This window comes from Lissotriton vulgaris, chromosome 5, assembly GCF_964263255.1.
Source record: "Lissotriton vulgaris chromosome 5, aLisVul1.2, whole genome shotgun sequence".
In the NCBI taxonomy this organism is placed as follows: domain Eukaryota; kingdom Metazoa; phylum Chordata; class Amphibia; order Caudata; family Salamandridae; genus Lissotriton; species Lissotriton vulgaris.
Window position 1 is genome coordinate 289,823,325 of NC_141693.1, and position 14,500 is coordinate 289,837,824.

The window sequence follows — 14,500 nt, forward strand, 5'->3', positions numbered from 1 at the left end:
GTACGGCAAACAATATATAGTCCCATCTAAGAGGGCATAACCAGGATTATCACTACCACCAGGGGAATCAAAAGGGCTAACCAGCACCAAAATGCCTTGCATGCTACGTCAATCTGAGACTCCAAGCAAACTACCTGTCTACACTCCAATTTAGTGAAATACCAATCCACTCTTAAAAGGTTATGTTCTTTAACATATTTTATTAATTTAAAGAAATAGAGTTGTCCTACTGCTTGTCATTGCTTTTTATAATGAAATTAAAATACATGGGATTCTGTAATCCCTCTCTAATTTCTTTATAATCTGCAACTTGTGGCACACCATGTCGCGGATTATTTAAAAAAACGTCACAACTCGACTATTGAAAGTTATTGCAGTTGAGTTCTGAGGTAACAAGGCCTGCTGCCAGAGCCAGCAGCTGAGGTGAAAGGCAGGTCACGTCACAGAGAATAATTGAAGCAGCTTTGTTAAGCAACGAAAACCGAAGTTGTCTTCTGCGCTATTTTATTCTTTACAACGACAAAGCGAACATGTATCAATTTTTTGCACTCATTATGTGTTTGGAGGAAAGCTATAATCTTTTCGCATGTTTTTAGGTCTCGCCTGTCAATGCGCTTGCGCATTGAGCTTGTGAGAGATATTGGGGCTTAACGAGAGCTTAACCATTGGGCGATTTCATGCTGTGCCTGTGAAAAGCAAGGCTCAATGCGCAAGCGCATTGACCTAAAAAGCGCGTGCACATGAAAGCCAGCCATCTGTGCCTCACTTCTCCTCCCCCTAATTGCTTGCACTTTCACGGCCGCCAGGCCGTGAGCTACATGAAAGGGTTCCGCTGCCCCGCCCCCTGCTTCATTGCCACCAGCTTTACTTTTTTTTACTTGATCCTAAGGCCAGCCCAAAGCCGAGCCATGCAATAAAAACATGTACTCCCACATCTCTTTACTGAAAACTGTTATGATCTCAGATTACACGTTATTCAGAAGGTTTTCATAAGGGGTATTTCTTGGATTCGATGGGCACGCTTGTTTCTCTAAGACCTTCAAGAGGACAGGGAGTCGCAATATAAAACGAAAGTTGTTAAAATCATCTCTGTCCACAAAGGCTATTTTAGGTCTTGTCTACAGATGGCTTTAGATTTCTCACAAGCTTCAACAGTTTTCCAACGCATAATCTATGCTTTTCGTCAGCATCGTCCTCCTATGGCATGTTAAAGTGTCATTCACATTTCATTTTGTTTCTTCCCACCACATAAGGGAGCAGTGGTTCAGTACAATGAAACCATTGACGCACTTCACAGCGAGTTGTGCATTTCCACCTTGGTTGCCCTGTGTTGGTGCCCACGTGGCGCCCTTTGCCTCCCTCCAACTTGCTCCCTTAGCACTGCCCCTCCCAACGCTGCACTGCAACTCTAACCACCCACCAATGGACACACCACACACCCCCCCCCAGACGCACCCTTTGACTCTCCTAGAGTCGCCCCCGCTGCTCAGTCCATCTCCTCACTTAATTCCGATCTCCGCCCACCCCATCTCAGCACCGCCTGCAACCCGCCTGTTCTGCTACATGGAAAACTTTATTTAATCATTTATTTTCTCTCCCCCCCTGGATGTCTGCCAACCCCCCCATGTCCTGCGCAAGAGGGCACTGCGTTGGTGCCACAACCCCCCCACTCCTCTTTACCTCGCCCACCTCTCGCTCGCCTTGTTTCACATTCCTAGCTCGTGCAGTTTTTTTTATAATAAAATAGATGACTTCTATTGAACTGTTTCTAATATCGGTTTGTAACCAATAAGTAACACGCTTTTAATGTTTAATTTTATTCTTCATGTTTGAAAGCATGCTTGCTCTTTCATATGAAAGAGGTATGCACCAAGGTTTTAATGCATTTGTGGGAAAGGTAATGGCATGACCATGTGTTATATACGATAAAGTACTCCCTGGCGTCCATGAAAAGGATATTGTAATTCTCCTCAGTGTTCCATAGACCTTCTAAAGGGACTCCTCAGTAACTTTCCATATCCTTATAATGTACGGAAAAGGAAACCTTTTCCCTTATATCATACCTCTGGCACTGACATAGTTGTTTCCATTTAATCCGTCCAGCATATGTATAACCTTTGTTATTGGCTTGTCACAGTAACCAGCCCTGGCCCATCAGTATTGCACATAAACTTTCACACAAGGCAGGCATTATGTGTGAGCCATAAAATTACAATTATGTGCAAATGTACAGTTGGCAAAACAATATAGGTATCTGTAGCTAGAAAGGATGAGCACAGTGTCTAATGTGTTGGGCTTGATGATAGTGGCTATAGCACTGTAGCATTTGTAGACCACAGTTCAGTTGTTTGAATCGCACAAGACAATATTAGCACCATGTTGGTAGAGAGGAAGGGGGCATATTCCTCTCTTTTGTTACTGGAAATGCATCAGCTGGGTTTCCTCTGACCACCCCTGGCTGTCCGCACCACCACAGTTTTGCCATCCAAATTGCAGAGTGAAATTCAAGCTGCATGAGCCTCGTTATGAATGAAACACACACCTCCAGAAATCACACGCTCATCTAAACGAAAAGCAGGTTTGAGTGAAAGTACACTGTCCACGTTGGATAGTCTTAAAATAGTGTCTCGTTCAGACAATATTTATTTTTTACGTTGTAACGTCCTATTCAATGTGTCCGTAATCAATATTAGTTGTTTGTTGCGAACTGCCTGTTGCTTCCAAGAGCTGCTTTGAATTACTCTGTAAGAACTACAATACATGAAGTGAAAATTCAAAATTATAATCAACATGGTCGCAGAGTCGATCTGCTTGACCACGCAGTAGTTAATAGTAGTCGTTCACAAAGCAGGCGTCTGCTAAGTCATTTGCTAACACAGTATTAAGATGTTTCTCCTGTATGTGAAATGCAATTCTAGATATTTTCATTCCTTAATGAAATGAGTAATTCTTCTGAAATTGATGTTAAGGTATGATTGCATTATTTTTTCTGACTAAAAAGGTTCGAGAGCATGCTTTGTATATTTTAAAAATATGCCCATACAATTGCATTTTTAAACCTAGAAGTTTGTATCCTATTTTTTAGTGAAATGGACTGCAAGATGCACCATTGTGCCTTCATTTTTCCATTATTTCATGGGTGGAAACGGACAGAAAGTGCTTCTATATGGAATTAGGCTTCCCCGCTTTTCTCATGCACTTTGTGTAGTTAAGGACCAGCATTTAAACCCCACCATTTTTAAGTGTCAATAGTTGTCACCAATTGTATTGTGTTTTACATTCAAAGGGCTGCCGTCTTGTTTCCCTACCCCAGGACCTCAACCAAACATCCCTAACCTGCCCCCAGCTTGCCACACACTCTCAAGAACCCCTCTTTGTTGTTCATCAATTAACTTATTGGTGTGATTTTAGCAACTATATACACACTGGCATCTTTCTCGCACCATGCTCAAAAATAGAGGTAGATACTAAGTGGGATCTTTAAGGATACAGCTGATAGGAAGATGGGAAATGTAGTTGAATGTCTATTGAGCCATGCATCCCTGCCTATTGTGTGCATAGTACTGATGCAAAAACAGAGCAGACGACTGCAGATATTGTTGTAGAACATGGCAGATCTGGTGAGTCTATGGTTTTTTTGATTGAGATATATATATATATATATATATATATATATATATATATATATATATAATATACACACTTACGGTTTGATTATAGTGGTAGGGCAAAGACGAGCGTGTGAATAGAGATGATGTTGCAGAAGGTAAAAAAATAATAGTTAGAATAGTTGGCTACACCCACCAAAATGCATACTTCTTTGGACATGAATTAGGACTAGTGTCTATTAGAACATTGGAATGTTGGGAGCTCCATTGCAGACAATGGAGTGCTCCCTGCTTCTACGGGCGGTAAAGGCCCGCAGAGCAACATTCCAATGTTCTACAAAGGCTTCTCGAAGTTCGAGGGGATTTATATCCCCTTGAGCTTCGAGAACCCTTTGTTTAATTTGTTAGAACATTCTGCCCTCTAGTGGCAGAATGTTCTAATAGCCTTATAGCCCTTCGTAGCAGGGCGTAATATACGGCTATTAATGTCCCGCTGTTTCGTTAAAGTCCCTCGCCAACGATTCAGCGGGCCTTTAATAGCCGGTATAGCCCGCTACGGCGGGCTATAAGGCTATAGTCAAAAAAGGTCAGGGCAAAGATAGTGATGGAAACTAATAAAAGTTTATGATGGTATATTGGGTAGAAAAATAGGTGGCCCCAGTGCTTAGTTTGCAATTTAAGGAATGTGGTTGCCCAGCCGGTATTTTTAAATGTCAGCACACCTTATACCAAGGCTTGGAGTCTTGCATCAACCTCATGCAGCCCAAATCCGCAAAGCAAGGACTATAAGGCGGGCTATAAGGCTATATTAAAGCAACCCCTATGTTCTGAAAAAAGTTAAAAACCTGGCTCTTAACCAACAACTGACATTGATCCCTTCCTCCCCTCGACTGTTCCACTTCCTCACTAGTGCCAGGGCACTCCTTAGATTAACAGTTGAGCTTTATAAATAATACCCCTACATTTACATTACATGTTTTTTTTCCATCCACTACCAGACACTCCATGCCCCTTTCTCACTTGTGCAGTTTTCCCCTGCAAACGTTTGTCTGTCTTTCTCTTCCTCCTTCTTTCCCCTTTGTGGTGGTTTTTTGTGTGCTATCTTGCTCATGATCCGTGTCCGATGAGGAAAAATAAGTTCTGGGCCGCAAAAAGGAGTGCTGGTGGACCCCACTGGCCATATATCTATCTTCAACAGCGGTTCTCTTCCACGGACCACCCATGCAGCGGCACAGCGAACAGTCAGCCTCCAAAATGTGTTGTCTGATATTTCTTTTATTATTATTCAATTTTTTTAAGTGAACGCTGGATAGTTATGTGGCACAAATAAAAAATCCAATAACGACTGACTCGTTTTGGCTGACGCCTTCAACTGGGTCAATGAGTGCTGGTGGGCAGATGTAGAGAGCTAAATAGCTATGGATACCTGGAATGTTCCAAATTGTCACACTTTTAGGGGTTTGATGGTTCATAGTTGTGTTTCTATCATTGGCAGCATGGCAGGGGAAATGTGTGGTGCAAGCTGCAGTGGCCTCCTGATGAGAGCCCAGACACTTATAGTTTTACAAATTAAGCACGTGTGTGTGTGTGTGTGTGTGTGTGTGTGTGTGTGTGTGTGTGTGTGTGTGTGTGTGTGTGTGTGTGTGTGTGTGTGTGTGTGTGTGTGTGTGTGTGTGTGTGTGTGTGTGTGTGTGTGTGTGTGTGTGTGTGTGTGTGTGTGTGTGTGTGTGTGTGTGTGTGTGTGTGTGTGTGTGTATATATATATATATATATATATATATATATATATATATATATATATATATATATATATATATATATATATCGTGCTCTCCGGAACCCCAAACCAGCGATACAAGGTACAATAGATTTATTGCTCCATAAATCCAAGCTGTGTTGCGATTCGGTTGTCATGCGGCCTTATTCACACACAGTGCAATAACAGACAGAGTGTCATATCTACAAGTTGGGTGAAATCGAGGTAGGACTAAAGTAACAGGCACAGTGTCCGGTATCAGCAAGGTGGGGGACATCTTGGAGTGGGTAATATGTCAGAATAACATGATCATTGTGCTGTACAGTGGCAGCACAAGCATGATGTAAGTACCAACAGAATATTTACAGTGGTATTAAAAGGCAACAAACATTGTAAAACACCTGCACTTGTCAATGTATTGATAGTGACTATATATGACTGATGCTACTCTATTTTCAATAAAAGCAACTGTTAAAAAAAAGGGCAACAAACATTACGTTTAGACCATCACACTATACCTCAAAAAGAGCAATGCAAGTTGGTTAGGACCGCTAAAAGGGTGAAATGTGGGCCGCTAGTAAGCAATTGCAACATAGTGTCATACGAATCGAAAGACAACTTTGCTACTCATAGTGATAGAGAGTGCTCCAACATAGACTCATAATGCTGTTGATAACACATACAATTATATAATGCAAATCCCCGTAGTGGGAGAGAGATCTAAAGGCGTGACATTGTTAATCTTGATGGAAGATGATGCCCCAACATTGAATAAAGAAATGCTTTTGAGTAACGCACCTTGTGTTGTAGTAAAATCCCCTTAGTGGGCAAAGACACGCGGTATACACCAATACCAACAAAAAAGTCACCATACATATTAACCAATTTCTCACATGCAGCTCTACTTTTGTGGTTTATGTACTAGAGTGGTCCTGCAACCTACGCTATGTGTGTGTGATCAAGGCCGCTTGATGGCCGAAAGGCGTCAAACTTGGATTTATGAAGCAATAAATATATTGTACCTTGTATAGCTGGTTTGGGGTTCCTGAGAGCGTGTTTATTTTTGCCTTATGTCACGGACGACTGCCAGTGGCTCTGCCTGTTCATGCTCCACCTCCCTAGGGTCTCTGGTTCCCGTAAGGAGCGTTCTTCGTTGGGGAGTATGGCCAAGTTACAGGTTATTTTGAGCATTTGTACTACTAAATACGCATTCACACACTTTTTTACTACAATGCAAAGGTCAAATTTACTACAGTACAGCAAAAGCTACCCGGGAAACATTTTACTGCCTCGCAGATTGTCTGTACCAATCATGTTACAATTGGAAAGAACACAGTGCCAGCTGACACATGGAGCAAACAAGGTGATTAATATGTAGGGTATGAAAATATTGAAGGCAATAAGATGCCCAGAACTGATAAGTCCGATGATCAGTAGCTAAATGTGTCGCTATTACGCAATACAATAGTGCACAGACTTGGCGGTAAGCTAATTATGGAACGGAGAGGCTTGAAATAATGTAATGCTTACTACCTAAAATTAATTAAAACATTACATGTTGGAGTTGAGGGCAGTTCTGTGCTGCTTACAGTAAATACATAAACATGCGCACAGATGCGTTTCACAACTAGCTGTTATTTGTGGCCCCTCCAGGTTTATAAATATCCCCTTGTTTGCCCCCCACCAAAAGTCACTGCTAGTGACACCACTGTTTGAAGTCGCTCCCATCACAAGGAGGCGCATCACAAAACATTTAAGTAATTTAATACAAAAACTGGCATCCAGATCCCACCAAAAATGTAACTGCGGTGGTGCATGTGAATAAGCTGGTACAAGTCGGAAGACCTTTCTTGTTTTTCGACCAACTACAGGTACCCACTACCTCTATTAGGAAACGGGGATCCATATTAACGTGGACAGGTGTCTCCAGACAGATATGACCACGTGCAAAACAATGTGCTGTGTTAAACTCTCTTCATTTAGCTGGAATAGTTATTGTGAAGCTTGCAAAATAGTTTTAACCACATAATTGAGGCATCAGCTCATTGTTTTGCATTGCCCAAATATGAAGGTGATGAGTTGTGGATCCGGTACTTACAATTTTCGAGCTTTTCTTGCTAATGAATAAAAAGCCACACGGGGTACAGGTATTGTTTTAAAGTGTCGCTCAACATTGCAGCAGTTCTAAACTAAGAAACTCTGATCTTCATCCTATTTTATAATAATAATTATACTGTATTGTCTTTCATTTTCTCCCCACAGAAGAGACAGCTGGCCGCCCAAAGCTTAGCATTTAATTTGAAAGATAAAGTTTTCTGTGAGCTGTTTCCAGAAGTAGTGGAGGTAAGAAAGGCATATTTCTGATTGCATCAGATTTCGATTCTGTATTGCATGCAAGTTTGGACGTACATTGTGGCCTAGACCAGGGCGTGTATATGGTATGTCATGATTGTGTTAACCTGTAAGTAGTTCGCACAAGATCAAAGGCAAAACCTTCTGTATCAAAGTTGACGCACTCTTTGAAAGTGGCAATTAGAATATCTTGCACAGCAACTACCCATGCTCATTTGGGGTAGAAAGTAAACCTCTCAAAAAGAAATACCCAAGTTGTGAGCACACACAAGCAAATTTGGCCACATTGCAACAATTCTGAATTTCGGGCAGAACCTTACCCTTTGTTAAAACGTAGTCAACAGTTAAGTGGTAGAAAGTCTTGAAACCTCACTGATTCCTTGTTTATTATTGTTCCCTTCAATCCCTTTTGCTTTTGCCAGGCAGATCCACTACAGGCCTCGCCTATATTCCAGTACCATTATCACTCCATGGAATTTTGCCACTCCACTCACCATCTGGACACGCGCTATGACTTTCTGAAGAGATACGTTGCTCATTGCTGGCCACCAGAGGGCTTAAGCATGGCCAGCCCTGTAGGGCCTGGCTAACCATGTACTGTCTTCCTTGAAATCACTGGACGACATTCACAAAAAAAATGTCTAATGTAATATGTTCTGGCCGAACTGTAACTCTCTGACCTCCTATCCATCCATCTCATGTTCAGAAGGTCTTAGGCTACAGTCCACTGTGATTGTTGACTTATTAGATTACCAATCTAAGACACAACTAAGACTTGCAGAGCCATTCAAGGCTGCTTGCATACAATTAGCCATCAAGTGTGTGCCCATCAGTCACATCTTTTCATCTAGCGCTGTGTCCTGTAACACTTTTGCCATATGGGATCAAATTAAGAACAACCTTTCACATCCGTTACACGTAATAGCATGCAATCCATGTGGGTAAGTGCTTTAGATAATGGGATTATCCTATTCCAATCCACTGATAGGTACCTTGATCTACTCGACAATCTGTTCCCCACCTTCCTAAATCATATCTCCAACAGGCAGTCCGCCACGCCTAACACCACGGGTTACTCAACACCCCCCAACTCCAAGCGTCAATACTCACAGCAGAGGAACATCTCACACCTCTCCCCTCTGTCCAGCGCGGTACTCAGTTACACACCCGATCATACTCCCCAAAATCCCCCTAGCACTGGCCAAGTTCACCCCCCCTCGCGCATTCCCCATACCCCCACCCTCCTCACCCCCCACCTTACGACTCCTACGAACGTCATCGATCACCCATCCGATCTCACTTCCCCACACCCCTCATGCACGGCCGAATATCACCCCCCATCACAAATCCCCTATACCCCCACCCTCCTTACCCCCCATCCCCCACGAGTCTCACAGAACCCACCCACACCGCACTGAGCATATCTCTCACGCCCCCCTGCACGACCAACTCTCTCCCCCCCCACTCTCCACTACACCACCCCACCAGCCAGACTCACGGAACACTCCACCTCCCTCAACCCAACACCCTACCCTCTAGCCCCCCCCCACTCTTAGCCCCCACCATCCTAATGTCACCCCTTCCTTCTCCAGCCTACAATCATCCCTCAACTCACCTGCGCCACCTTCCTCCAGCGCCATCACCTATGCTACTAACCTCCCCCTGTCCTCATCCACGCCATCCCCGCCCCTTGCTCACAAACTCTCTCATCCATCTACTATGGCCGCAGAGCCCTGTACCCCACCTTCTACGGCCGCAGAACCATGTACCATCGCGTGCACATCCCGCCCCACGCGTCCCACTGCCCACCCTTTTGCCCCACTCAATGACGCACCCACTGCTCTCACTCCCAATACCATCCCCAATCCTACTCTGGACATGATCATAACCACCCTCCTACAAGTCAAAGAAGATCTTCACTCCATCAAAGAACTTCTTTTCACATACCCCAGACACCCCCTACCCTTCACTTCTGCGCCCAACAAGTACACCACTCGCCCCTCAAACCTCTTCACTCATCACTCCCGCGCTGGCCCTCGATCCCCGACCGCAAGGCCACCGGCCGCCCCCGTCGCACCCTACACCCCCTCTCTGACCGAGACTTGCATACTCTACTCCGCTCATATGGCCCAGGTCCCACAAAACTCCCACCCACTACACACCTTCCCATACCCACGATTATCACAAATCCCCTCAGGCCCCCCACACGGAGCAATAGAAGTTCCGTCACCTGTAATCTCAGAAAAGTACCCCTCGCCCTAGAACACTCACCCACTCTCTTCACCCCCAAACTAAAGTGTATCCTGCTCAATTGCAGATCGGCCCGAGACACTCCGCCAGCATCGCGGATCTCATCTCATCAATGGACCTCGATCTAGCCATTCTGACTGAAACGTGGCTAACTGAAGCCTCCACACCTATAATGGACATACTAGTCCCCCCCAACTATCACATTATTAGACTCGACAGAGATGGCAAGACGGGCGGGGGAATCGCTTGCATCTACAGGAGCAACCTCGTCATCACTGAAGGTCCCTCCCCCTCCCTCTCCTCCTGCGAACTCATCTGCCTCGATATTACTAGCGAGTGCAAACCGGTGTGTTCCCTTCATGTTATCTACCACCCACCCAGGGACAACCTCACCTTCTCCCAACAAATCATGGACACGATATCCACCAACGCCGGTCGACAGATCAATCAAATATACTTGGGAGACTTCAACCTCCACTGGAACGACCAGAAAGACGCTGTGGTGAATAGTCTTAAGTCTTTCCTCAACGCGCTTGACCTCACCCAAATCTGCAACCGCCCAACACATGTAAAAGGCTCTATCCTTGACCTTATCATCGCCAAAGAAGACTCTACCCAGCTGGAGGCAATCGAACCCTGTGATTGGTCAGACCACCACATCATCACCTTCTTCATCAACGAAAAGGTCAAACTTAACCCGGCTCAACCTGCCAAAACCAAGATCTGGAAGAGGGACATGAAGAATCTTAACCCAAACTCCTTGCCTGCCCACACAGGCAATCTCCTTCTTCCCCCGACGGGCGTCTCTGATGTGCATTCACTGACCGACCACTATCTAAACACTATGCCTACAATAATCAATGAAGCCGCACCCCTGCAAATGAAGAGAGTCGCCACCAAGAACTCGAACCCATGGTATGATGGTAGACTCAATGAGGACAGACGTGCTATGCGCATGGCAGAGCGCACGTGGAGATCTGACCCCTCAGCACTGCACCTTAGAGCGCTTAAGAGTAAGAGAAACGCTTACTTCAGAAAAATCAAACGATCGAAATCAGGCTTCTTTAGCCAACAGCTGGACCAAGCAAAAAACCGACCAAGAAAACTGTTCGAGCTAGTCAAAACCCAAACCAAGACGCAGCCTCCACAACCTAACAGCTCAGCAAAGGATATTCCAAGTTGCGAAGACTTCTCTGCTTTCTTCAAGCAAAAGACCGACAACATAAGAAGTGATCTCCTCAACGACGTAAGTCGATATTCCTGCTCCATAGGCATAACTAACACTCAACCTAAAAACAACGCTTCATGGACGTCCTTTGACACCTAGACTGAAGAATCAATTCACAAGCTGCTCGGCAACTTGAAACCCGCCAATCACCTCACAGACCCCCTACCTGCCAACGCTGTTAAAGCCCTCACCCCCATGCTCCTCCCACTCTGGACTAAAATCATCAACTGTTCCTTGCAACAAGGAGTCATCCCAGACTCCCTCAAAATAGGGCAGGTCACGCCTATACTCAAGAAACCCACAGCTGACCCGGCCGACCTAAACAATTACCGACCTATCACCAATATCCCCACTCTGGCCAAATTGCTAGAAAAATGCGTACAACTCCAACTAACAAAACACATTGAGCAGTTTGACCTCCTCAACCCTCACCAATCAGGATTCAGAGCAAAACATAGCACGGAAACGGCTATGACACACATAATTGATGACGCCCTCCAAATCCTTGATCACAACGAGTCCTGCCTCCTCATCCTCCTTGACCTCTCCTCCGCATTTGATACGGTCAAACACGAGAATCTACTGGAGCTGTTAAACAGCAGAATGGGCATATCTGGGACGGTTCTCAAATGGTTCACTTCCTTTCTGCACAACCGGTCTCAGAAGTTCAAGATCAACAACGCATTGTCCTCGCCTGTGCCCGTAACACTAGGCGTCCCACAAGGCTCCTCCCTATCCCCCACACTGTTCAACCTCGTCATGGAACCACTCACCACCTTGCTTCAAGCATCAAATGTACACTTCCATATGTACGCAGATGACACTCAGCTCTACCTCAAACTTCAATCCCCTGAAGATATCAAACTTTTGAATGCCACACTAAGAAAGACTCCAGCATGGCTGGCCGACAATCACCTTAAACTAAATGCTCTGAAAACTGAGTTCCTTCTGATCTCACCTCCTGCGAAAAAGGCCATCACCCAAACCTGGCTCAATCATCTAACCGCACTAAATGTCCACCCCACCATCGTGGACTTGGCGAAATCCCTTGGCATCACACTTGACTCCAATCTCCACATGCAGCAGCATATTAGCAAAGCAACCAAGGGTGCCAACTTCCAAATCAACACGCTGAGAAAACTCAAACCCTTCCTACCACCCAAGGACTTCCGAACTGTTGTACAAGCCCTAGTCATTCCTCGCATAGACTACGGAATTGTGGCTCTCAGCGGGCTCCCCCTAACAACAACGGCGCCCCTACGAGCCTCCTTGAACGCGGCCGCAAAGCTCATCACTGGCTCAAGAAAACACTCGCACATATCCCCTGACCTAAAAGCCCTGAACTGGTTGCCGTTTGAAGCCAGAGTACAGCTGAAAATTGCCTGTATGACACATTCGGCCCTACACCACAAGGCACCCAACTACCTCACTCACAAACTGACTATATCAGGAGGCTCAAGATCCAACAGAAGCACAAAGAATCTCCTCCTGAAACCTCGCAGATTCCGGAAGGAAAAAACATACAAACGCTCCTTCTCAGGAATGGCACCCAGGATCTGGAATGCACTCCCGCCAGAAACTAGGCTTATCCCCTCCTCTGTACTTTTCAAGAAAGAGGTAAAAGCCATCCTTATAGCTAAGTTCTAACTTATGGCTAAGTTCACCTGAACCCTATTGCTACTGGATCAATGACAGTACAGTGCTCCTAGTCTACCGGCTACCTGATTGCTTATCTATATTAGACTCTTATACGACTGCTACTGGACCAAAATCATAGCACGGATGCCTCGATATTTGTTTCCAGATTGTTTACTAGGACTGTACACTGTGACCTGAGTGCCTTACTAACTTGCAATCCATTCACTACTGCCTACTATTCTGTTCTCAACAGTGTGTTTACTCACCCTCTGGGGTGCTATAATCTTACTCGAATCGTCATTGCACGGCTTCAATATTATTGCTTCTTGATTGTTATTAGTGTGCATACTCTTGTGCGAGTACTACCCTACTTTGCAACTCACTCCCTACCGTATATTACACTGTTTTCAAAAGTTTGTTTTCCTACCCACTGTTTCTGTAAAGCGCTCTGATATCTGCAAAGATCTTGTTCGCGCTATATAAAACTTTAAAAATATTAAAATATTTAGTGTCCCACATGGGGGTAGTAAATGCTTTATATGTAGTACAGTACAACACAAAGCATAATCTGGAATTCAGGACGTGTTGGTGCTCTAAATAATAAGCAAAGCAAATTCCTTGCTAAGAGTAAGGCAATAGATGTGGCCTATGAATAAGTCAGCAGCCGGGGGACCATGTCATTGATTTATTATCATCACTTTAATAATTAAGGAGACCTAGAATAACACTTTTAAGCAATGTTTGAGAAACAATAATTTAGTTGTGTTTGCCTCATATTATTAAACCGTAACCAAAAAAGTTGTTCATCCATGAGTTAGGCTTTTTTTTCCTAGGTAAAAGTATGTTCTGCAGCAGATGAAAAGTTGCAGTGAGGTGCGGATTCTTTGTGTTTCTTGGTTGTCATGTTTCTTCTAGCTTAACCATGTGTAAAAGTGCTCTGATACCCTTCTAGATCACACGATATAAAACGTAATAAATAAAACCGAGACGATCGGGCTTTGTAGCATCCATTCCTTTGGGCTTTTTGTCCTTCCAACCTATATTCTCTGTACAAAAGAGTTTGACAAAGTACTGCTTTTTTAGGTCGAGCCTATGCCATTTCGCAGGAATGGATAGGGGAGAATTTTAGTGGCTAAAATAGGTTCTCAAACCAGCGGCCTGAACGGCCGGATTTCCAACAGTTCACGTAAAGACAGGCACGCGCATTTCCCCACATCAAAGCAATCAGCCTCCCTTCCACAGGCTTCCCCAGCGTGCGCAGTGCGCGCTGGCCTTACTTCTCCTTCCCCCAATTGCTTTTTTTCACGGCCGCCAGGCCGTGAGCTACATCAAAGGGTTCCAATCCCCCGCCCCCCTGCTTTACGGACGAATCTTTATTTCTTTCGCCCATGTTTCTTTTTTTAGAGATCCTGCTATGGTCTATGATCTGCGGGTTCCCCTCTATTCTTACTGCAATCCTCACCAGTCCCGGTTCGGTTCTTCCACCTCATTTGAAGTTGACTTTCACTTTTGGACGTTGTGTGTATTCTGTGCATCACTGCAAAAAAACATTTTTCGGTACAGAAAGCAACAACTTTCGGTCCCCATCCATGCCCTTCCTGTAGTTTGTGTTTTTTTTCTGACGCAGTATCCGCTTTATGGTGCTTCTTGCAGGGCGCCTTTGTTTTG

The 14,500-nt window shown here is 44.7% G+C and overlaps 1 protein-coding gene across 2 annotated transcripts in view; it reads left to right on the top strand.

Annotated features, from left to right (window-relative positions):
• The window catches only part of UBE2J2 (ubiquitin conjugating enzyme E2 J2), a 167,145-nt gene that overhangs the window by 136,846 nt on the left and 15,799 nt on the right, over positions 1-14,500 (top strand). For both annotated transcript variants that reach the window (XM_086921462.1, XM_086921461.1), the window contains exon 6: positions 7,627-7,707. In XM_086921462.1, the coding sequence (XP_086777588.1) occupies positions 7,627-7,707 (81 nt within the window). The remainder of the gene's footprint in view (positions 1-7,626; positions 7,708-14,500) is intronic.